The sequence below is a fragment of the Episyrphus balteatus genome, chromosome 2 (genome assembly GCF_945859705.1).
Source record: "Episyrphus balteatus chromosome 2, idEpiBalt1.1, whole genome shotgun sequence".
Classification (NCBI taxonomy): Eukaryota; Metazoa; Arthropoda; class Insecta; order Diptera; family Syrphidae; genus Episyrphus; species Episyrphus balteatus.
In genome coordinates, this window is record NC_079135.1 from 105,234,454 (window position 1) to 105,261,381 (window position 26,928).

Below are 26,928 nucleotides of genomic sequence, written 5' to 3' on the forward strand. Positions count from 1 at the left end.
ACTGCCTCCTCGATGAAAACCTCTGCCGTAACCTCCCCGCTGATACCCTCTGTTGTAACCACCTCGATGCGCTGATTTAGAATTCCATGAATTCGATTGCCCTCGGCTGAATTGTGTACCACCTTGCTTACAATATCGTTGTATATGACCAGTTACCCCGCATTTAAAACACTTGTTTCGCATTTCTGCATTGAATACATTTGAATTATCTCTGTCTGACTTTGTTGTCCTGTGGCTTTCCTTTTCTATGCTTTTCATGACTATCTTCGATTTCACATAGTCACACGTTCTTTCTCCTTCTTGCAGTACATCAATCAAATCACCTATATAGCAATACTCTTCAGGTAGTGCTTTCAGCATATATCGCAGCTTCTCTTGCTCATCTAATTTACCGCCAGCAATTATCAATGCGTTCGAGGCCTTTTCGAAATCATCGAAAAATAATGTCACATTTTCATAATTGCTCAATTTAACTTTTTCTAATTTACTACGACAGACAATTTGTAATGCGGTCGATTCTTTTGAATACATTTCATCGAATTTTTTAATTATTTCCAAACTTGTGTCTAGGTTACCGATGTATTCTAATTGACGATTTGATATTGAGCTATATATATAATTCGTAGCTTTTATGTCATTCTTTTTCCATGCTGTTTCATTTTCTGTGTCTAATCTTTGTCTTGTTGCCTGAGCTTTACATTCTTTAAACTCCAATAATTTTAGTATTCTCCTTTTCCAACTAGCATATTCGGACCCATCAAATATAGGAATCACGACATCATCAACTTTAACATACGAAGCCATTTCTTCTTTTTCACTTTTTAGGTTCTCAGAGTTTTCAATAAAAAATTTAATTTCGAGCACTCTCACAAACTCTTCTGCAAACAAATTTCTTATTCTTATTGATTCTTTGTCCACATCAATTTTTTCTTTATTCATAATGACACTCGCTCAATTTTGGACACATGGTATTTTTAGTGTGCTACTTCTTTTCTATTTTAATTAAGTTTTAATTTTTATTTAGTCAACCTTGTTCTGCTACCATGTTGAAATAAATAAGCAACACCAATTAAATTGACTTCATTTATTTAAAGGTAGAATTCATTTATTATATAACTTAATATAAAAGTATTACATTGGAGAACTTTACAAATTAGAGTTTGGCACAGAACTGATATCGAGATTACAAAATGTGTATACCTAAGTTGGCGCATAAGACATAAATTATAATCTCACATAAACAGTGAGTCAATCACAAACTGTTGGTTTACATAATTCAACAATAGCTATCAAACAAATGGTTTGCTTTTTTTAATACTTTATACAATTTTATGTTTGTGCTCCACATACCTATCAAGTTGTGGCCCGATTTTTTTGTATTGGAAAAGGTAAACACATTACAAGGCCAAAAATTGGAAATAAATACTAGAAAAATGCGGAACGAAGTCCGCCGGGTCAGCTAGTTTTTTATAATTTCGGTTTTAAACTTCATTTAAAAAAAATAGTTGGCAACAAGAATATAACACCAAAAAAGTAAATTGTTTGAAAAACATAAATATGAAAGTTTTCAAAACTCTTACTTATTAAAAAAAATTTTTAGGAATAGCTAAATTAGAGGTCAAAAAATATGTTTTATTAATTTTTTTTCCATTTTTTGGACTTCGTTTTTAAAATTTTTAAATTTTTTCATTGAGTGTTAGCAGTTACAACTAAATCAAAGATCGATATGTTTTGTATCTTAATCGTTTACTGTTTTAAAAAAAAGAAAATTCTATTCAATAATTTTTTCTGTCCGCCTTTTCGAATAAAACAAACTTTTTGACAAAAAATGGCTGTGCAAATGATATTTGACGCCAATAATTAATGAGAACGAATTTTTGAAAAAGAAATTGTAAAATCGTTAGAGCCTTTTTTTAAAATAATTTTTCTATAAAAAAAAAAGTTTCTAAAATCAAAAAAAAAAAAAAATTGGTACCTATGCAATTTGTAAATCAAAGTTAAAAAAAAAATCATTCAACCGATTTCAAAAATTTGAATTTTACAATAAATCAAAAAATGTGTTTTTCGAAAATTTTACGTACTTATTTTAGGGTTACTTAAAAGCTTTTGTTCTTATCAATTATTCAAAATATAAGAAAACTATTCTTTTACAGGTATCGTTAATAACAATTTATAAAATAGTTTTTATTATATTTACCACACAATGTCTTTGAAAAAAGTTCCAATTGTCTAGTTTTTGGTTCTGAACTTCGGAATTTTACTCTGATTTTTTATTCGATTTATAAAATAAGTAGGTACATAGTGAAATTTTTTTTTGTCTATGGAGTAGAATTTTCTTTTAAGTCATAATATGGTCCTACTCATTATTTTCAAAATAAAAATACCTGCTTTGATTATGTTATTTGGCAAAAACATTGAATAAGTGACATGGAAATTTGAAAAAAAAGTTAAATATTTCAAAATTCAAAACACATTTTTTTTGAAAGAATTTTTAAAAGGTCGGTTATTCTGCGAAAAACTGTTCTTTAGTTCTATAACCAACAAACGAGGTTGTTTTTAAGAAAAACTGTTTTTACTCACTTTTCAAATCTGTTGGTAATTTTCTCTAATATTTAGCAAATTAAAAAAAATTGAGAACAAATATTTTTTAAGTTTTGATTTTTTTTTTTCACTGAAGCAAATTGAGAAAAAAATGTTACACATTTTTTTCAAATTAGAATAAAAATAAGACATTCCGCTCTTAAGACAAAAATTGTAGTTGTTGGGTCTTAAGGTTGTTTTTGTACAAAAACTGGGTTTTTTTTTTGTGCAATGGGTTTTGAAAAAAATAAGAAAATCCCTTTTATCTTTTTTTTCAAATTCTACATAAAAATATTTTTTTTTGTTGAAAATTTGTTACTATTCATTGTATAAAATAGGGGAAGTGGGGGCAAGACCACCTATGGGGGCAAGACGGTTTTCGTACTATGTTGTATGAAAAAAAGTAAAATTGGCAACAATTGCAATATAAAATAGGTGCCCCTTGGTACGATCGATCACGTCTGTAAGTTTTAGCAATTTCGGTTAAGACCCCGAAGAGTTACGGTAAACTTTGTGATTTTTCATCTAATTCTTATCGTTCATGTGAAAAGTCAGTTGTATATTTGACACTGAAATAATTAAAATTTTTAACTTTTCCTTTTTTTATAATAGTGAATATTAAAAAGTGTTTTCTGCGAAAGAAGGAGTCAGAAAGATAAATTAAAAAAAAAAAAAATAATACAGAAACTTGCCTTTTCCATTAAAAAAATGGTACCTCAGTGGAAAGTCCTTGTATCGAGGTCTTTAAAATAGAAATTAGAGCTGAATAGACAAGCATCCGGTTTATATGAAAAAAGAAACAAACAAAAATATCGAAAATTTGTTGGTCAAGGAGTTTTTGAAAGATCAGTCCTCAAGCAATTTCTGAGTAAATTTTTGAAGTTCAGAGAAAAACCCAGTGACAGGGACTATAATATGTTTTTTTTTTTTTGCTAATAAAATGAGTGCTACGATTTTACTTTTAGCTAAAAGCCCGTTGAAAATTTTGACTTATATTTCCCTATGTCTATGTAAATTCACCAGAAAAAGCGCCAAAGTCAAAGAGTTTTTAAATAAAAAAATACATAACCTGGCCCTTTTTGACAATTCTCAGTTATTTCAAAATGAAATTTGAACAAATCGCATAAGGAACTAAACCTCGCTAATGTTCCAAATTAAAAAGCATATACCACCTGCGGAGTATAGTTTCTTTTATTTAAACTAACACCCACAGGCGTTAATTCCCTACATAGATCCTTGGTCAAGATGTGTGAGCACTGTAAGAAAAAAAAATTATTTTCCAAATTTACGTTCGATTGTTGGTAATAGCTTGAGTTCTATTCAAACATTATTCCAGTACATACTTACATCTACAAAATTCAAAGCTTTATTGTCATCTTAAGTGCAATTTTTTTCTAAGTAGGTATCATGCAAAATTTGTCCAATCGTCTTATATCACAAGTCAAACATTATAAAAAGCATATAAATGAAACATCCCCATCAAATATCCAAAAAGCAAACATTTAAATTGCAAAAGTATATTTGAAGTGTATTTATATAGATACATAAATTTTCATCCATTCAAAAATGATATTGCAAAAGATGTTTGAGTACCATCTCTCAAAAATTATTAAGTATCTATAATATTGATTTATCTAGCAGACCATAAAATGACCAGACCATAACGACTATATAACATCGTCCTTCAGTTGTGTTGATGGCTTTGGCACATTATAAGAAGGACTCTGTGAACCTTCTTCAAAAAAAAAAACTGCTTGTGTTAGGTCTTAAAATGATTTTTTTTTAACAAAAAAAAAAAAAATATATAATTTCAATCACTGGACTGGACTTTTGATTCTGATAAATAAGAAACTCTTGTTTGAAGGCTTTAAGTGCGTAAAGTGTAGGTATACACTATTAAAAGGAATATTTTTTGCTATCGATGATATCCTGTTTATGACGTGTATAAGGCTTTTGAGAGAATCTAAAAATGAATATCCTTTGGAATTTTTATTACACAAAAAAATATAAAAAAGAAAAACTTGTAAACTCTGATTGGAAATCCAATATCGTGTCCCTTCTAAAGGACATTCTATATAAAACATGTAAAATGGAACTTTATCGTTCCTTTAATTTGTGTCCAAAGCAAAAATATGCAAAAAAAAAAAAGAAAAAAAATATTAAGAGCAATATCGATAGCGAAAAATAATTCCCCGTGGAGGGAAATATTTCAAAACGATGAAATACTAAAAAAAAAATTTTAAAAAAAATTGAAAAACGAATTTCCACGCCATCATGACCGACCGACTCGACATCATCGACAGTCCAAAGAAGCAACATCGAATATAGTTGTTATCCTTCTCATCGTCATCGTCATCCTTTTTGACTTTATTTTAATATGAACAAAGTGTGAGAAGAGGTTGTCCAATGAAGTACTATGTCCTATATATTGGTACCTCTCTACTCGGTACTCCATTTCAGAAAGGACACTCTCGACTCGGACCCGAGCGATTCAAGCAAAAAGGGACAGTAATGAAATCGCTAGCGGAGAGAGGCTTTATAAATGCCATTCAATGAAAAAGTATGTCTCCTACCTCCCCCCATTTCCCATTCAATATAAAAAGGAAGTTGATTCACCCACAATATATAGTCTATATAGTGCCAGATAGATAGAGTCTTAAATTAATGAAATATCATAAAAATAATAAATAGGCTGCTATCAACGTTATTGCAGGACACCCAACGCAAAAGTAGAAGGACATTAAAGAGTTTTTTTTTTTATTATTATTATTATTATTTTTGCTTTTTTTTCAGTGTGTTTTTTTTTTTCTTTTTTTTGTTGTTGTAAAGTTAGTTTGTGCATTGTAGCTTTCAATAGTTGAATGTTAAAGGAGAAAAAAAAAATGAAATGAAATGATATTTATGGAAAGTAAAAATGGTGGGCGTTTTTTTGAGTGACCACCTTTTTCATAGTAATTTACATGAAAAGAGGAACCTGTATAAAAGATTGAGTGCTATATGGAATGGATGAAAGATTTTGAGATTAATTGCTTATAGATGGAAATTATTAGAGCGGTGATATAAGACAGGTATAGCAAGCATTGTAAGAATTAATGAAGTTATATTTTTTATATAGCTGACAAAAAGGATTTTAACTACTTTGTTTTTGGTGTAACTTCCACTCATTCTGGTAAAAATATTTTCAGTTGCCTGATTTAATAAGTAGATCCGTAGATCTGTAGGTTTTAACTTTTATTTTGGAGCTATCTGAGCTCAATCTACTTGTTGTATCACTAAGCGAATATTCAGTCGTCAGCATATTTTTTTAACCGTTATTTAAGCTACTTACTCGTAAGAGATTTGACTTGATCAAATTTTAACGAAAAAATTTCATACAAAAGCGTTTTAGTTATCGGAAAATTAAAAATACATAAAACTTTCCAAAAACATGAATCACATTTTTTTAAATCTATTTTTTGAAAACGGATCGATGAATTTTTTTTAATTCATGTGTCGATTTATTGTTTTATTTGTATGACATTTTTTTATTTATTTTTTTTTTTTAGCATTTCTCTTAAAATTAATACAACATAAAAAGGAAACAGTTCAGACCAGTTACGAAACAATTTTATTGGATATAGTTATTTTACAAAAAAAAATGAAAATCTCATCCCACATTTTGCACCGAATTTAATTTTAATTTTTAGTATCAAAAACAACACATGATTTTTTATTTCCAACAAACACTATAAAAGTCTTTTCCCATTGGAATTGGCAGAAAAAATAGTGCTAATATTATTTACTGAAAATATATATAATTTTAATAATAAATTACGACTTTTTATAATAACCAAATAGAAAAAAAATAAAGTTTGCAATGTATCAATATTTAACTATTTATTTTTATTTGTATTCTAAGAATTATTCATATTATCACATAAAATAAATAACAAATATTTGTGGGAAAAATTAATCTCCTTCGTTATTCCTAGAAATTAATGAATAAAATATGAAATATTTGTGATTCATATTCTAATTAACCGAAACTTTAAAACCTTTACGTGTTTTTAAAGGTAATCCATTCTAAAAAAAACACATGTGTGTAAAAAGAGTTTTTTTTTTAATATTTGACATCGATAGAATTTAAACACTAAATTTAAATTTCACTTAAAATGAAAATATTCAAAATAGTGAATTCCATAATTGTGAGATTATTATAAATAAAATGAAGGTTTAACTTGCTACAAGTTTATAGTTTATTCTTAAAAAAAATTTAAAGCAAATACTTTAATTTCAAAATGAAAAAACCGTTTAAAACGCTCTAATTTTAAGGTAGACGTATAGAACGAGTTATTTCAATCGTTTATCCACCTTGATTTTTGTTTTTCCACCCTCTACTCCGCTTAGGAGATATTCAAAAAACAAATATTTTACACTGAAAAATTGAAATTCCAAAAAGAAAATTTTCCCCTGAAAAATTCAAATTTTTTTTTCAAAAATGTACCAATCGTTTTTCCAACACGAGTTCTTGATACATATCAAAAATCATTTTCTGTGTAAACTAAGTTTAAGAAAAAAAAAAATTAAAGCTTCTCGTACAAAATATAATTTGTTTTCTAAAATCCCAAAAAATTATTTTTTTTTATTTGAACGACAATCGTCGTTTGTCCACTCTATGGAGATGGAGATATTCAAAAATCTAATTTTGCACTGAAAAATCCAAACAAAAATTACTTTATACACCGCAGTGAACCTATGTACTGAAAATTTCAAGGTTCCCAAAAAAAATTTTTTTCTAAAAACTCATACTTCCGTCATTTGTCTACCTCGAGTACTTTACCTTAACCAGAAATCGTCGGTTGACAAACAATAATTTTTCATATGTTAAGAACTCGAGGTGGACAAACGGCAGCAGTTTGAATTTTTGAAAAAAATTGATTTTTGGGGATTTAAGGGAAATTTCAATTTTTCAGTGCAAAATAAAAATGCACAACAGCATCGTCAAAAAAGTATGAAAATTATTTTTTATTATCATTAAGTTTCATATTTTTTTTTTTTAATTCAAATAAATTTTGACTATCAATTTGTGTAGCACCTTAACAAAAATTAAAAAAAAAAATAAAACATTGAATTTTTCTAACTAAAAATGTCAAATTTAATTTTTTTTTTAAATTTAATGTTTAGAGCCCCCGCACACTACAAACTTTCTATCGGCCGATAGTTTAGTCGGGTTGGGATCCTAGTGCGCGCACACGCAGCCGACTAAACAGTCGGGTCGCTAGGAAATATTTTAGTTTGAAGGCAATTGTGTAGCAAAACAAACTTTTTTTTCGATCAAACAAACTTTTTGATCGGCCGATACTTAATCGTTGTAGTGTGCGCACTCTCATACATTTTCATTCTGATTAAGAGGCCGACTAAACTGTCGGCCGATTGAAAGTTTGTAGTGTGCGGGGGCTCTTAATGCTATCAAATCTACATATATGAATGTTTTTGTATACAAAAAAATTGTTAAAATTGATTCAGTCATAAATGAGAAATAATGATTTTTGGAAAAAAAACTTTTTAACAAAAGATAGATATTGTTTAAAAAATAACATTTGATTTTTTTTTAAATCGATTCTACAAAAATTTTTGGTAGGAGGGTATTTTTTGAAATAGGGGGGGGGGGGGGGGATGAGTGAAAGCAAACGTTGAACAATTCGACAATTGAATCGTTTATTTCAGAAACAGAATAAGTCCACTTTTTCCAAAAAATTTTTTTTTTGGAAATTTCTCATTTAGGTATGTATAATTATTCATCTTCTGAAAAAAAATTAAGTATGTCAGACCCCCCAAAATACGAAAACTGAAAGAAAAGGGTTCAAAATGTATGGAAAATTTTCACCCGGTGACAACATTTTTGAATGTTAAATACATGACTTTTTACCAGTTTTAAATTATTTTGGCAGCAATCTTGACACGCACCCCCTTTTGTTATATATCTATAAACAGGTAAAGAATTACTTTATCTATATCTATTAAATTTATTAAAATTGTACTCAGGATTCAAAAGTTATAGCCAGATTTCTGGTGGTGGCAGCATTTTTAACTCTTGAATAATATGACATTTTACCAGTTTTAAATTTTTTTTTTGGGAAACATCATGACACGCAAGCCTTTAAGTTTTACATCTATAAAAAGGTAAAGATTTACTCTATCTACTAGGGTGGGTCAAAAAAATCAAAATTTTTTTTTTTGATTTGGTACTCCAAAAAATCGATTGCTAGACACCTCTAGAATACACACACCAAATATGAGCTCTTTATATTAATGAGAAGGTCCTCCGCTTTTAAATTTTCCATTTTTGCATCAAGCTTCTACAAAAAAAAATTATTTTTTTTATAAATCGACTTTTTTGCAAATTTCTTTGCTTATTCTTGTAGGAAATTGAACGCTCTACAAAAAAGACTTCATACTCTTTTTTCGTTTATCTAACCGTTTAGTAGATATTTGAGGTCCAAAAATCGAGAAAATCTTTAAAAATTCGTTTTTTGTTCTTAATTTTGTAACAAATTGAAAAATTATAATAATCAAATGCGCATGACATATTCTTGTAGGAAACAGATTTCTCCACAAAAAAGGTCTTAATAATTTTTTTCAATAATCTAACCATTCTAAAGATATTCGAGGTCAAAGTTAAAAAAAAAAATATGAAAACATTTTTTACTTTTCAAAATTTTCTAATTCACTGAAAATTCAATATTTTCAAACTAGCAAGATGTTTTCTTGTAGAGACTTAAACGTTCTATAAAAAGTTCCTTGGCAGTAAATTAATTGCTTTAACCGTTAAGAACATATTCGTATCCAAACCAATGCCCACTGATTTCAATAGTTTTCTTATGACAAGTATGCATTGCGATTTGAATACGATTATCTTCTAAACGGTTAAAGCAATTAATTTGCTGCCCAGGAACTTTTTATAGAACGTTTAAGTCTCTACAAGAAAACATCTTGCTAGTTTGAAAATATTGAATTTTCAGTGAATTAGAAAATTTTGAAAAATAAAAAATGTTTTCACATTTTTTTTAAACTTTGACCTCGAATATCTTTAGAATGGTTAGATTATTGAAAAAAATTATTAAGACCTTTCTTGTGGAACAATCTGTTTCCTACAAGAATATGTCATGCGCGTTTGATTATTATAATTTTTCAATTTGTTACAAAATTAAGAACAAAAAATGAATTTTTAAAGATTTTCTCGATTTTTGGACCTCAAATATCTACTAAACGGTTAGATAATTCAAAAAAGTGTATTTAACCTTTTTTGTAGAGCGTTCAATTTTCTACAAGAATATGTAAAAAATTGGCTAAAAAATCAATTAATAAAAAAATTATTTTTTTTTTGGTAGAAGCTTGATGTAAAAATGGAAAATTGAAAAGCGGAGGACCTTCCCATTAAGATAAAGAGCTCATATTTGGTGAGTATATTCTAGAGGTGTCTAGCAATCGAGTTTTCGAAGTACCAAATCAAAAAAACGAATTTGCATTTTTTTGACCCACCCTACTATCTACTGCTATTTAATTTATTAAAATCGAAAGTAGGGTTCAAAAACTATAGCTAAATAAAAACAAAAGTTTTACCACAAAAATTTCGTTTATTTCAGAAACGACATAAGTCCACCGACTTTAAAGGCTTAAAAACCCACAAAGACCTAAAAAAAAGTTTATATTTTAAAGGTTTTTAAATGCATCTTAGGCTAGATTATAACTCGGCATACTCTAAATTTGAAGTGTTGTGGAATTTTAAGTAAAAAACAGTTTTTTGTTGCTCCTGAAAAGTTTACGCTCATGGACTTATGTCGTTTCTGAAATAAACGATTCAATTGCTTATAATTTTTTAATGCTATGAAGTCTAAAAACTTTATTGACTATTTAACACAAAGGTGCTTGTGTTTTACTATGCAATATGAAGATTCTACAAAATTATTTCTAGTAAAAGTGTGTTTTTTTTTTAAGTAGAATATAGGAGGTATTCAAAAATCGCAAATATTCTCAAAAAACAACTTTTTTACAAATGTTATCTTTTTCATTCGAATGGAGAATTAAATGAGTGTATATTTTTTTTTAAATTAAAAGTTTCTTTTTTTTTCAGTTGAAAATACAATTTTTTATTATTGAAAGATTCCACTAAGAAACATTATTAAAATCTAGCAATAATTGTACATTTAAGATTAGAACAAACGTCTAAAGTGTATATAGAATATCATGGATTAAAGGGTGTTTTTTTTTTCTGTGAATTTAGTAAATGTTCTAAAAAGTTTTACGAAGTCAATAATTTTATAATAATAACTGGAGAACAATTTAAAATTTAAATCACAAATTGATTTCATATAAAAAAAACATATAGAACAAAAATTTCTTTTATACTTTCGAGGACTTGAAATGAAATTAATCAAGCTGAACTTAGAATTATCTAAACATTCGATGGTATCATTTTTTCTACTTGAACTTTTTCTTTAATTTCTCTAATGTGAATGCTTTTCTTGCCATCCTTTGATTTATTAAAGTAGTGACAACAATCGCGTTAGTGGTAAGAGCCAAAATTAGTTTCCTTCTCAGTTAGCAAAAAAAAAAAAAGAAGAAAAATCGTAGATTCAAGATTTGTATCGTTAAAAAAAATGTCAAGTTTTTTGTACATTTCTGCTTAACTGTAGTTTCTATTTCCTATTCAATCTGAAGGGCTCTTGAAACTATGATCAGAGAAAAGAATAAAAAAAAAAAAAAAAAAATAGAATAGAAAAAACACAACTGATGACATCGAAAACAAATTCAAATACTTGTTTCTAGTTAAGACAAAAAATTGTGAAAGATTTCCAGATGTTGTTACAAAATCCTGTCGAAAGGAAGAAAATAAAGAAAACTAAGAAGAGAATCCGATTTTATCGTTTGTTTTTCTTCTTTATATTTTTTTTCTTGATACTAGTTGAGCTATTTCGATTTTTGCCTAATTTGTTATTTAAGGACGAAAAGCAATGACTATAAGAAGAAAAAAAAAAGAAATATCTCCAAAACAGGAACTAGCTATACTTTTCTAGAAAAATCCTTAATTTTGTCTTCTCAAGCTTACCAATTTTTTTTTCTCGACTTTTTTTTTTGTCGACTATATATAATGATTGCAATTTTGTTCAACTGTTGTTTCCGGTTTTTTTTTACATTTTTCCATTTTTATTTTTATTTTTTTCAGTTGTGCATCCTGCCATTCGTCTTGTGCCACATGCAATGGCTCATCGGAGTCCCAGTGTATAACATGTCGTTCGGGGCGGTATGCGTTGGATGGCAAATGTTTAAATAGCTGCCCGGATGGTTACTATTCGGACAAAAAGCGGCAGGAGTGTGTGGCCTGTCCTACGGGCTGTGCAACATGTAGCAGTAATGGATTTTGCCTGAGCTGCAAGGATAACTGGATGAAGAATAAAAAGGCAAAATGCATCGTAAACGGAAGTGAAAATTGCGATGAATGTAAGTGGATTTCATGTTTTATATCTATCTACTTTCTCTCTCTCTCGTATTCTTCTTCTATTTTTTCTTTTTTTTTTTTTATTTTTATACACATTTTTTTTTTTTCTTTTGTGTTACAATCATTCCTTCGTTCGGTTGAGTTTGGGTTGGCAGAAGGAATGTGTTCAATGGTATTTTTTAAAGTTTTGCATGATTACAATGGTTATGGTAATGTGAGTGTGTTGTCCTTGGTCAAATGGAATTTCCATGCACATTGTGCAGATTATCATTGCATTGGCGGCGATTGTTCATGTAGAACGTGCTACGCTGCGCTTCTGCAGAAAGGACAATGGGTTAGTTTTTTTTTTTTTTTTTAGCTAAACCGTGCACGGAATGTCTAATTTGTGAATAGGTTTTTTTTTCGTCCTTTTTTTTCCCTTTACTATTCCACTTTTTTTATGAGGATAAGGAATTGGAATGTTCATATGGTGGAAATTTGCAATTGGAGTTTCTCTAATGATGCAGGCAATACGTTAAAAATGTACTTAGTTTAATTGCTCAAAAGAAAAGTTTCTCTTTTATTTATTATTCCAGTTTCAGAAGAGAGAATTGGATACAAGGAATATAAAAGAAAAGAAAGACGAAAAATGGAGTTGTTAAATTTTATCCCTTCAATTTGTATACATTAAGATCGCTTTTTTGGTAATGGTCTGTGTATTTTGGAGCTTAATTTTAAAGGTCCTTAATCGATTAATAGTATATTTACAAAACCATTTTAAAGTCGTTTACTTATGCCCTAGTTAAAGTTGTAAAAGAGAGAAAAAGTTATATGATCTTTATTTAATGCACACGTTCACAGTACCACCATTTTTCTTTTGCATTTTTACCCGCTTATCCTATATCCATTTTATTATAAATTTTCTAACACACTAACACAATTATGTGATTTTTTTCTCAGAAGTTATAATTCACACCGTGTTTGGTAAAAGAATAGAAAAATAGCTATCAGTTCTGTCTAAGTTTTTTAGAGTACTAAGAAAGATTTCAAAAAGTTTACTTAAAAACTATAATACTCACTGTTTAATACAAAAAAAATAGGTATGGTTTTATTTTCCGGTACTCTACTGTATCATTTTTAATAGAGTTTTAAGTAGAGAAATGCATCAAATATTACAAGAAACTCTATATTATAAAAACTCAAAAAACTCTATTTATAATTTTTGAGATACCATCTCTGAAATATGAAGGAACAGGTACCTACTCGGTAGCCCTGCCTTAAAAAAAAAACATTAAAAGCACTCGTTTTCCAAACTTAATGTATTTTATTTGATAGATTTAAAAGCTCATAATAAATGAAGATACAATCTTACGTCGGGCTATAATCTATCTAAAAAAAAAATGTCACTTGCGTTCTCATAACTACAAGTCAGTACTCGGCAACTCTGTTTCAGAAAAACACTCGTTTTGGGACAGATATTTATGGTATTATATTTCATAGAACTTAAAATTAATTATGCACAAAATACTAGCCGAGATTTTATTTGTCTGAAAAATGTAAGGTATCATATCTCTTAAATACGGCAACCCTGTTAAAATGCTAAAAAATGCTAAAAAATACCTAAAACACTTATTTTCAAACACATTTCAAATGGAGGTAACAGTTAACTTAAAACTGTCATCTTTAAACAAAAATTTGATTACTACAACAGAGCCTAAATGACGAAAGACATTATTGATACTCGTTTTTCAAACAAAATATCACATTTTTGATGGAAGTGTTTTAAAAGTGTCGAGTACTAACTCTTAATTTTAATATTTTTATATTTTAGTGATCGAAAATCTCCATTAAAGTCCATTCCAATTTCGCAGCGGTTAATTTTCAAAAAGATTTGATAAAAGTATTTTCTTTTTTTATAAGAAGTACCTATACTTATTTGAATGAAATTTTCAACCCTCTTATAAGTGGGAACCATAAGTCGTACTTACACAAAAATGGATAAACATAAATTGATTGTCTCTTCTTTTTAAGTATACAATTTGCTTTTGCTAAATAATCCGACATAAACACAAAAAAATTTCATTTTTTGTTTTTTCTTGGGAATGCCATTCTTAAAGTTGTATGTTAAATAATTGTTTTAGTCAAATTCAGATTCGGGCCCAACACCCCAGGGACTTGTTAAAGCTTGTGGTAACACAGCAAACTAGGCTGAATATGAACAAGAAACGAGAATGCAAAAAAAAATTGTTCCTAAATATTTAAACTTTAATTTTTAAACGTTATAATATTGACAGTTTGGATTGAAATTTTTTTGTAGATCACGTAAACTGATTATTTTTGTAAAAGTTAACAACATTTTTTGAAATATTTTACTGAACTTCGGAAATAGGGGTTAAAAATTAGATTTTTCAAATTTAGACGTAATATACAATTTATTTAACAGTGACATTTAATAAAACAAAAACAATTATTTGAGCTGAATTGAGTTAAATATTAAGCCAAGGATATGGACACTATAGAGGTGAAAAGACAAAATTTCAGCTGCTGAAGATTTATCGTGTTCTGGGTGCAGGTTAAATTTGTATCTTTAGAGAATACATTTTTGATCAAAGGGGTTTTGTGTATTTTTGTTAATAAAGCTGAAGTTGTAAAAGAGAGCTGAAGCGGAACGAACAATGTTTAAGTCTCCAAAATCGACAACGAAAATTCTAACGAAAAAATATCATCGAGTATTCTGTCAAAGTCAAAATAAAATAAAATGCACGACTGGGTCGCACGAACTTGCTCTTAGAGTTAAAGTTGCTTAAATATTTAAGACTTTTTATATAGAAATTTGAAAAAAAAAAAACAAAATTCGTTTTTGAAAAAAAATAAAATAAAATCTGAAATTAAATTGCCCTCCAAAACAAGTATGCAAAATTTTATTTTTGGCTTATATTTAAATTATACAAATGCTTCTGCACAAAAAGTTTCGTTGCAATCGAATAAGCAGTTTCGGAGATAATCGGATTTGAAAAAAACGGTTCTATGGCAGGTACCGTTAATAATGATTTTCAAAAAAATTTTTTTCTATTGAAAGATAGACTTTAGCTTAAAACTAACATTTGAATTTTTTAAACAAAATCGTTAGAGCCGTTTTTGAGATATTTCAATTTTACTAAAATCGGTATATGACAAGTACCGTTATTTTTGGTCCAAAAAAATTAATTCCAAAAACCCTCTGGAGAGTCGCCAAATAACGCTACATACCAAGTTTGACATTAATCGGTCCATCCGTTTAGGTTGTAGCTCCTTATACAGACAGACAGACAGACTGACAGACTGACAGACTGACAGACTGACAGACTGACAGACTGACAGACTGACAGACAGACGGACTTCCGGGACCCACTTTTTTGGCATTGTCTACCATCGTTATGTCATGGAAAAATGTTATCTCAACTTTTTTTTTTGTACGAATGCATAACTTGATATATAGTACCTATATCGCAAGTAAAAATCCAAATTAAAAATTAAAAACCTAGTAAAAACAACAGAAAATAATTTCTAACACAAAAAAAATGAATTAAAAGTGAAAAAAACTGCTTTTGGAATCAAGAAAAATGCACAGGGCAGTAAAAAGTAAGTAACAAATGAGTGAACACTCTCCAAATTTTCACTTAAACTGGTATTTTTTCGTTAACAAGTTCGCTGTTGACTTTGGAGACTTCAAAAGTTTTCGTTTCGCTTCAGCTGCGTACTAGCCTTTACTAATGTTTTTAACACCATTAAATCTTTTATTTTGCAGCTTAAGAAAACTTTTAAGCCATTACCAAAATGTATCCATTTAATATTCAACATGTGTGGATGTCAAAAATTTGTCTTTGGACAAACAGCCTAAAAGACAAGGTCATCAATTTTTGGTTATTTCTAAATATTTTTTACAAACCATCAGTGAGAGAAAAGTCCATTTGTCCATTAACTGCTGTTTAAACCATCGATTGTATCTATGTGTGCAGTATTTTTTTTATATGATAATTTACTACATATACAGTTTTTGTATAGAATTGGAAAGCTTCTAAAAAAATTTTTTTCTCGCTTACGCTCGCAGGTAAAAAAAAAATTTCCTCGGTCTGAACTTACCCCTCCCGAAGTGAAATCCTAGCTACGGCTTTAATAGGCTAAGACTCTAATCAATCTTCAAAATGAAAGGTGGTATAATGAAATTATTAAAAAAAAATGTATCATGTATGGTGTCGAAAACACATATTTTGTTGGTATCTTAAGATTCTGAATGTGCTCTGGCCCTCTATCTTGATACAACGCTATTCACTTTCCATTTTGAAAATTTTTGTAGTATCACCAGTAACCTTTAACCTTTCCTAAACACAAATATTGAAAGTTGCATTTTTAATTGAATTTAAAATTTTACGATTTTGATAATCTCATTGACATAATGAAGCATAATTATCTATCTATACTCTATTCAACTCCCCATCTACATAGTGACTCACCTGCAATAACAAACCCATGGTAATCAAACTGAAATAATCCGCACATAGAACACTTATAGGTATAACGACATTGCTTAACAACCGCATCATCGCTATACCTCTAACCTACCACTTACCCTTAAATCACGTGGAATTTGAGCTTAACATGTGTGTGTGTGTTTGTAATGTCCAAATGAATTTTAAGGGATTTAATGACATTTGAGCTTAACTCATCCCTCCACCTAAATGGTTACTAATCGTCACTGAAAATTATATTAATAAATTTTTAAATAGGTCACCGTGACCTGGTCGTCGTCGTTGGTCCTCGTCGTCGGTCGTTTTGTGAAAAAAGGACATTATTTTCTCTTTAAAGCAAATAACAGTAACATACATACAGAATAGAGTCACCAGGTTGTTGAAAGTGTAGACAAAACAAAACAAAAGAAAAACGAAATAAAAATAAATCACGAACAATGCGCTCTTACACTTGTCTCGTCCTTCCGGTCCGTTTCTGTAGGTTGGTATAAAGAAAGAAAAGAGGCTCTATCTCGGATATGGTAGCACTTACGCCCATTACAGGCACACTACATAATAAAGGTATATATATTTATGGCAATGGTGGTCTACGACAACGACTTCTCGAGGTACTAAATGTATCTAGAATCATCATCACAAAGAGCAATGTTAGAAAAAAAAAAATGTGAGAATAAAAAAAACACTGAAACCTTTTACGATCATGCTGGGTATAACTTTTCTTTCTTTCTTTTTCTGTATAAAAACTCTCTCATCGTTATGACTATCACCCCATCATTGTCATTGTCCTTGTTGTCCTGGTTGTTGTCGTCGTCGTTGTCTTCGTCACCATAACCATCATCATCATATAAGAGAAGGTGGGTGAACAATGTGGATATAGAAAAAAAGAAGGGGGCCATAAAAAGCCGTGCCTAATATGTACCATAATAGTGACCATTGGCAGGCTCTATATATCGAATGGTTTCGCACAGATCTTTTAAGGCTTATTGTGTGTATATGTTTGTTGCTATAGTCTGTGGCTAATGTAAAACGTGCGAATGAATAATTCTGATATAGATAAAGGGTGTTCCATGAACCATAAAGTAATAGAACAGTTGAATGTTTAATTCATAACACATTCATGAGAAACATAAACAAATCGTCTATGTCCCCCCCTTTAGGCGAGAGGGGCAATTTTCTAAAAAACTACTAATAAAATATTAAAAAACAACGGCAACATTTACAGTTATCAATGATACCTTTTTCAAAAGCTAGAATTGTACACTTAATTTGAGTTTTTAAAAAGTTGTTTTAATCAGTTGTTGTTTTCGTTGTTGTTTTTGAAATAATCGATTTCAAAGTCAACATTTGTGAAAAATATGTATGAAAAAATACATTGAATACAATTTTTGTCAAGACTATGTACTTCAATACGGGTTAAATCGATAATGAAAACTTATTCAATTAATTCCTTATCAAATACTGAAAACCATCATGTTGTTAAGCCTTCTAGTTTTTGAGAAAATTGAAAAATAGGAAAACTACTTTCTACTCTATTCAATATATTCATAAGAAAAATATTATGTCATTATTTGAGGATGACTGTCAATTGATCAACTTTCAACTTTTATAAACTATTTTTGAGACTTTTGGACCTGACAAGCTAATATTTTTTTAAATTTCCGGCTTTAGGCTATAGTTTACCGAAATTTTCTCTAGAGTAGCCTTTAAAGCAATGTACTTTGAAGTGCTGTGCAATCTCAAAGGTTGTTATTATCTTCCCAATATCGATTTTATTCAAGCCTGTTGTTTAATTTTTTTTTTTCAAATGCTGATTCCTAGCTTTCCAATAAAAAGGTTAGTGGGTAAGATATTTTTTTCTTAACTGTCGTTAGGCGTTTTCTGAGTATTTTAATTGTCAAATGCTTTTTTAAATGGGACTATTAAATAAGTTCGTATGTATCTTCACCAATTTCATTTGAACAAAGGATTTTTAAGATCAACAATAAGCTAATGGGGCAGTGGAAAAAATTTTGGAGTGGGCTGGAAAATTTTTCGAAAATTTTTCAAAAATTTTTTAGAGGGTAAATGTGCGAAAAAATTTTCATTTCTTTTTATTAATCTTTGATCGAGAGTTAAACGCTGTGCTGCGGTACTGAAAGTGGTATACCTAGTTGCATTATAGTGCTCTCCACAGATTCGTACTACTGTCTCCTCCTTTCACATTCAGAGTACCTAGTGTTTTTTCAAAGTTCTTGTGTCGCAAAAATTTTACACAAACAGCAAGGAGTTGAGTCATCCTTAAAAAAAAACTCTTTATTTCGTTCGAACTTTGTCATGTGCTGAATCCAAAACTGTTTACAGATTAATTTATATCACGTCAAGAGTTTTTGGGCTATACTTATCAATATTTTCGTTATATACGACGATGTTCCGCAATTCGAACGAAAGTGAATTCAAATCACTTTTCAATTTCACGTGAAGTGAAATATCAATATTCTTCATTTCGATCGGTTTCGAAAACTTCGAAATTGCTTATAACTGTCAAAACTGAGGGAACTTCCATTTTTATTTTGTTTCTAAAGTGAAATTACTGCAATTCATTGGAAAATGCCCCCAAATTCACGAACAGAAACATAGTGAATTGAATTCTAAATTGAATTGAAAATCTAAATGAGTGAAAAAATGCGGAACACCTATTTCACTTTCAGCAAATGAATACGCAAAAAGTGAAATGCAGAACGTGAAAGTCACAAAAACTAATTTTAAATGAAATTCTTTTTGATCCCAAATATATATGCTTTTTCGTAATATGGTGCTCTTTAATCCAAATCGGAAGCGCAATACTGCAATTTTCTTAAGGAAACCTGTTGACCACTTAGATTTTGAGATATCAAAAATTTCTATTTCCAATATCTTTGAGAAAAATATTATTAAAAGCCCCCTGACCCCCCCCCCCCCCCCCCCTCAATACGCCACTGAATGGGGATCAGTATCAGAGTAAGAAGGGCGATTATAAGGATTGACGGTGCTAAGAAAAAATTCATGTACTGAGACCTATCACGTTTTAATGGACTTGCAACAATCATTATAAAATGATAGGCTACAACATTTCATAGCATCCTCAAAATGTTGATTAAGGGCAAAAAGCAAAAAAAAAGCATGTCTAATGTACTTGCTCTTGGAATTGAAAATACTAAAAATTTTTAGACTTATTGACACAAATTTGGTAAGTGTACCTACTATATGAAAATAAAAAAAAAAACATAGAATTCGTTCTTCAAAAGAAAAAGAGAAATCTTTAAATGGAATCGAGCTCCCAAACAAGTCAGCAGTTCAATTTCTTTTATAAAGATGCATTTTTAGAAAAAAATTTTTTAAATAAATAATTTTTTGAAAAAAAAATGTTTAAAAATAAAATTGGTATGCCATTACTAGAAACTATTAATCAACACCTAAATCCAAAAATTTCAAAAAAATTAATGTCTCAAATGTTTTCAAGTAGGTACCTTAAAAAAAAATATCAATTTTTTTTTTAATCCAAAACTTATTTTTTTCAAAATTTAATTTTTGATTTATATCTATTATAAACTATAAAAATGCTTTTTGTTTCATTGAAATTAAGTGAATCGTTTGGGAGAAAATCAGAAAAACGGTTCTATTTGAGGTACCGTTAATAACGATTTTTGAAAAAAACTTTTATCTTAGACTAAGAACTAATACCTACTTTAATTTTTTTGATAAAAATCGTAGGAACCGTTTTTGAGAAAATTAAACCGTTATTTTTGGTCCAAGAAAATTAATTCCAAAAACCCCTGTGCACATGATCCATACCAAGTTTGAAGTAGATCGGCCTATCTGTTCAGGTTGTAGCTCCTTAAACAAACCGCCAGACATCCTGAAAGACTGACAGACTAACAGACAGACGGACTTTTGAGACACACTATTTCTTATTTCGTATGCATAACTTGATACATTGAATATGTATTAGGGTGGGTCAAAAAAAATCGAAATTCGTTTTTTCGATTTTGTACTCCGAAAAATCGATTGCTAGACACCTCTAGAATATACACACCAAATATGAGCTCTTAATATTAATGGGAAGGTTTTCGCTTTGCAATTTTCCATTTTTACATCAAGCTTCTACTACAAAAAAAATCATTTTTTTATTAATTGACTTTTTAGCAAATTTTTTTTACATATTCTTGTAGAAAATTTAACGCTCTACAAAAAAGGCCTTATACACTTTTTTCAATTATCTAACCGTTTACTAGATATTTGAAGTTCAAAAATCGAGAAAATCTTTAAAAATTTGTTTTTTGTTCTTAATTTTGTAACAAATTGAAAAATTATAATAATCAAACGCTCATGACATATTCTTGTAGGAAACAGATTTCTCCACAAAAAAGGTTTATTAACTTTTTTATTAATCTAAATATTCTAAAAATATTCGAGGTCAAAGTTAAAAAAAATTATAAAAACAATTTTTATTTTTAAAAACTTTCCAATTCACTGAAACTTCATTATTCTCAAATTAACAAGATGTATACTTGTAGGTGTTAATTTTTGATGATTCGACATTTAACTCAGAAAATTACTTTTTTCACTTTTGTTGTTTTTTTTTATACTGGAAGTGCGATATTCTATTTTGAAACAGTCAACAAACTCCACCAAAAGTACTTAGGTCCCAACAAAAGTTAATTCATTTTTACTTGCGATATAGGTACTATATATCAAGTTATGCATTCGTACAAAAAAAAAAGTTGAGATAACATTTTTCCATGACATTACGATGGTAGACAATGCCAAAAAAGTGGGTCCCGGAAGTCTGTCTGTCTGTCTGTCTGTCTGTCTGTCTGTCAGTCTGTCTGTCAGTCTGTCTGTCTGTCTGTATAAGGAGCTACAGCCTAAACGGATGGACTGATTAATGTCAAACTTGGTATGTAGCGTTATTTGGCGACTCTCCAGAGGGGTTTTTGGAATTAATTTTTTTGGACCAAAAATAACGGTACTTGTCATATACCGATTTTAGTAAAGTTAAAAGTGCTCAAAAACGGCTCTAACGTTTTTGTTTAAAAAATTCAAATGTTAGTTTTAAGCTAAAGTCTATCTTTCAATAGAAAATTTTTTTTTTGAAAATCATTATTAACGGTACCTGCCATAGAACCGTTTTTTTCAAATCCGATTATCTCCGAAACTGCTTATTCGATTTCAACGAAACTTTTTGTGAAGAAGCATTTATATAATTTAAATATAAGCCAAAAATAAAAATTTTGAAAAAAATAATTTTTGGATTTTTAAAAAAATTTGAATTTTTTTTTTTGAAAAATCGAATTTTCGAAAACGGGACATTGAACTTTTTTGAAATTTTGTTTTAAGATGTTGATTAGTGATTTCTACCAAATGGCATACTAATTTTATTTTAAAACTTTTTTTCCAAAAAAATATTTATAAAAAATTAGTTTTTTAAAAAACGGCTCTAACGATTTTGAAAATTTTTTTTCTAAAAATGCATGTTAATATATCAATCAAAACTACATACTTGTTTTGGAGGGCAATTTAATTTCAGATTTTATTTTATTTTTTTTTTCAAAAACGAATTTTGTTTTTTTTTCCAAATTTCTATATAAAAAGTCTTAAAAATTTAAGCAACTTTAACTCTAAGAGCAAGTTCGTGCGACCCAGTCGTGCATTTTATTTTTTTTGTCACGCAGTATACCTATTTTGGTGGAAACTGAATGTGAACTATATTTTCATAGGAAAACACTATTAAAAACCCTTTAACTTTGATTTGAACAGCAATTACTTCCAACTAATTAAGTGAAGATCAAGGAGTAGGTACCTACCTATTAAAAGCAAATGTTAGATGGAATTTCTTTGAAAGAATTTCCTTCAGATTTCTCAGAATTCTTGGTGATCTTTAGGTGCGCTAATGGGTTTTCTTTGAATTCGCTGTACAATAATTCTACAGAAACCATGATTTACTGTTAAACATTTTTCTCCCGACTTGAATACAAACTCATTTAAAATCTTTTTATCTTGAATTATACTCTAAATGGATGACATATAATTTCTACCCAGCTATTGTCCGTTGTGCAACCATTAACTTTTTATTTTCCATTAAACACCCTGTAAAAAAAAGCTACACCTTTAAGAGGAGAAGGTCAACTGGTGATGTTCAACGATTTCCGGTAATTTCTTCACCCACCCACACACACACACATTGTAACATTACACACAATAATAAGATGGCATAAACCATAATGGAAAGAATGTATGTATTCTTGATATATCGTGCATTTGTGCGACTATCCGCAATTTTATGTTGCAAAGACTTGTGCCTTGCTTATATTTGTATATAATTTTCGTCCTTTCTTCCCCCAACCACCTTTTTTTTATACGATGAGTTCTTCATTTTTCTCAGTGCGACGGTGATGGTGACTTTTGTAATTTACTGCTCTGTTACAGACATACGGGCTTACCAACAGCTTGGTAATTCGTTCATAACGGATATAAAGTCTTCGCAGATCGCAGTCATCGTTCGTTCTTTCCACAAGCCTGCAGAAAATTGCATGAAATATCTCTCTCTCTCTGTAGTAGCCATGGGATAAACCCAAATGAAATGGCGAATGGCGTAAGGATATCCTGCGTCCTCTGATTTTTCCATAAACGTCTTTATGGCTAACAGAGGGCAAATGAACGATGATATGGACGACGATTGTAAGGTAGCTATACAGAAAGGCAGGTTGTATGTATTATTTGTTGTGTGTGAGAAAGCAGAAATAAGGCAGTGTATAAGGATGAACGTTAATTACATTGCCTTCTTGAAATCCTCGCAACTTAATAAGGATTTATTACCAGTGTTTTAATGTCAAGACTGCTGCTGGTATATGATAGGTTTGGTTGTGTTGTGGTAGAAGGTATATATTCGCAAGAAAATTGAAGTAGTCTAGTAGAAGAAATGAAGTTATATACGGCTTAACACGATAGGACAGTGTGACGTAGAATGTTATAACTCAACACACAATCAACCTCACAACTTAATGGGTTTGATGACAGAAAGTCCAAAGTAATTGCTCAGCAATTGAATGTGTCAAGTTTAGTTTTGTCAGTTAGAAAAAGTCTTGAAATGTTATTAACTCATACCAACACCAAATCTATAAAACAGAATAACAACAATAATAGAAATAGTGATTTTTTGGAGAAATTAAATCAGTTAAGTGAGGTGGAAATTATTTTTGATTGGATTTTTTGTTTCTGCAGAAATAACGAAAAAATTGACTGTGTTGGCAAAAAAAAAATGAGATAGAAATTCCATCACATAAATTATTCTTGTTGCAGATTAGATCTGTTCATATAGATGTGGGATAATTTTTTTGTACTAAATATGAAAATTGAAACGATGAACATTCCAATGACCTCTAATCCAATTATTTTGACTATTTGGTTATTGTTGCTGGAAAATGCGTGATAACCTACAATCTATTGGTATTTTGATTAATAGCAAGTGATATTATAAATTGCATTAATGAAAAATTTTCGACCATGCTAAGTTTCCCTTTAGGGTTTTCATAAGGTTTTCGCAATGTTTTTTTTTTCCAAGTGTAAGGATATTTGCTGAAATGAATGAATGCTTAGATGAAATAATGATATTTTTTTTGCATTTGAGTAATTTTGATAGTTTTTGAGATTTAAATATAACAGTAAAAAGAATAAGAATTCCATATTTAAGAAATGTTACTCATACACCACCGAGAACTTTGAAAATCATTTTTTTTTTAATTGTTTTAAAAAATCAAAAATATAAAGGATGTCTTAGTTTTAAACTCTGTTGGTTTTCTTGAATATGTTCGGTGTGTTTTTTTTTTCAATTCCAGTTCAGGTTTCATTTGATGCATTAGTAGCATTAAAGCATTATAAGAATATTGAGAAGTCACCTTTACATATATTTTTTTTTACTTGCCTTTTTTTTTGGTTCAACGGAATTTATACAAGCATTCATTACTAATTGTTGAAACGGTGACTTTTTTTAAGGCCCGTTTTGTATTCAAAATTAACTTTCATGTTCAGAATGTTATTTACTAGGCTAAAGTAGAAAATGTAAGAGAGAAATTTGTCAAAACTTACAATTTGTCAGAAATCATACTAATACATAGTTTTTTTATTATGTCAACAATTTTTCTTAATATAAGCCAAATATGCAAATATTATTCAATACCTGAAATCCTGTGAGACCAAAATTCTGTAAATCAGTGTTTTGCTTTTTTGTATTATTCTGTGTTCTTAAATTTTGTAAAATAAGAAATCTGTATTTTAATATTTTGTATAGATCTTAAATTCTACAATTTCAAAATTTTGTAAATGGAAATTTAAATTCATATCCCTTTTACACTAAATAACTTTTTTTAAAACTTCATCTTTTTTCTTCATATTGAAAACAAAAGGTATTTCTTTTTAAATAAAAAAATTCGAATAATTTTATATTCAGCAATTTTATAATTTTGAAGAACATAAAATTCAAAGGTTCGGATTTAAAAACTATGCATAAATACCAAAATTTTGTAAAAAATGGAAAATGAAAAAACATTTTGATAATGGAAAAAAATCGACTTTGTAATCCAATCCAAAAACTTACAAATATTTTTTATTCCGAAATCATGAACGTGAATTAAAAAATTCAGTATGAACATAATTTTTACTTGCTCTATAGGGCAAGTATTGGTTTGGTGTAGAAAAAAAATCGAGGTTTTAATCAAAACCAACATTACGATGATGGAGAAGATCAAAAAAGTGGTTTTCGTCATGCTGTCCGTCGGTCTGTGCGTCTGTGCGTGTGTGCGTGTGTGCGTGTGTGCGTGTGTGCGTCTGTGCGTCCATCTGTACATCGAGCTAGGGCCTAAACGGATGGATGGATTTGCTTGAAACTTGGTACAGATGATTTTTACGTAATTCCCTAGACCCGTTTTTTTTATTTTTTTAATATCTAAATTTTAACGCATACCTCCCATATAACGTTTTGGAGGTATTGCAAATTTCTCGAAAACGGCTCTAACGATTTTGATCAAATTTGGTGTGCGGAATACTCTTATTGATTCCAACAAAACTGCGTTTTTAGTTTTTCTCAAAAAATGCGGAGAATGGAAATATGGCGTTGCCGTTTTTCGAAAATTGACATATTTTTTAAGTTCATATATTTTATCAAAGCATTAGTTATTTTATTTAAAATTTACAGAGATCATTAGGTATAAAATGTTAAACAAAAAATATTTTTAAAAACATTTTTGAAAAAAAAAAAATTTTTTAATTTAATTTTTAAACTTTTGATTTTTTTTTTTTTTTTTTTGATTTTTTTTTCTACAAAATCTTAAATTTCCAATAGATATTTAAGATAAAGATACTGTGAACTACAAGAGCAAGTACGTGCGACCCAGTCGTGCATTTTATTTTTTATTCCACGAAATTTTCGTGAATTCAGAATTCTTTAAGTTAACTATAAACTTAAAGAATTCTGAATTGATAATTTCTTATATATAGAGTGATTTGAAAATTTTCAATTTTTTTTTTCAAAAAATCCACACATCCCGTACTCGAAAAGTATTGGTCAGAAATTATAGACAAGAAATGTTTTTTTTTTAACCTTAAAGATTCTGTGCTTTCAATTTTTCAGAAAAAAAAAAAATTGGAAGAAAAAACAAAAATGAAATAGTTTTTTTTAATCATATGTTTTAACTCATTTTTCTTCTAAAAGCTTAAAGTCCTAAATTTTTAACGTTTCGAAAAATTAATTTCAATTTTTAATTTATTTAAAAAATTTTTTTTTTTTGGAATTTAAGGAATAAAAAAGCTTTTGTATTAAAATTTCGTTGAAATTGAACCAGTCTTTTCGATGAAAGGCAGATATAAATATATATTATGCTAATAAGGTACTGTTAAAGGAAACCTTTTTCACCAAAAGATAATCTTTATGCAAAAATAAACACCAAAATATTATTGATCAAAATCGCTAGAGTCGTTTGCGATAAACCTAGAAAAAAGTTGAAAAAACATTATATTTATTATATTATGTTAAAACATTATAACATTTTCAAAATACCCATTGTTAATTTTGTTCAATAACAGTTCTAACGATTGTGATACAAAACATTTGTGGTTCTTTCTTGTTCTTCCAAAAATCCAATTTTTTTATTTCTAACTTTTTTCCAAAAGACTGGTTCAATTTCAACGATTTTTTAATATATAAAAACAAAATAAACTTTAAAAATTCCATAAAAATCATCTGTAAAAACACTTTCTTGTATACCTACGAGTATTTCCATTATCGAAATGTTGTTTTTAACACGGATCCTGTTGTAAAGAACAAGTTAAAAAACAAAAGAAAAGAGCAATTTCATTAACTGAAAAGTTCTT

General features: G+C 29.0%; 1 protein-coding gene across 2 annotated transcripts in view; it reads left to right on the forward strand.

The window, feature by feature from the left end:
- LOC129911426 (furin-like protease 2) overlaps positions 1–26,928 on the forward strand; it is a 280,911-nt gene that overhangs the window by 234,433 nt on the left and 19,550 nt on the right. For both annotated transcript variants that reach the window (XM_055989229.1, XM_055989230.1), the window contains exon 12: positions 11,786–12,060. In XM_055989229.1, coding sequence (XP_055845204.1) covers positions 11,786–12,060 — 275 coding nt within the window. The remainder of the gene's footprint in view (positions 1–11,785; positions 12,061–26,928) is intronic.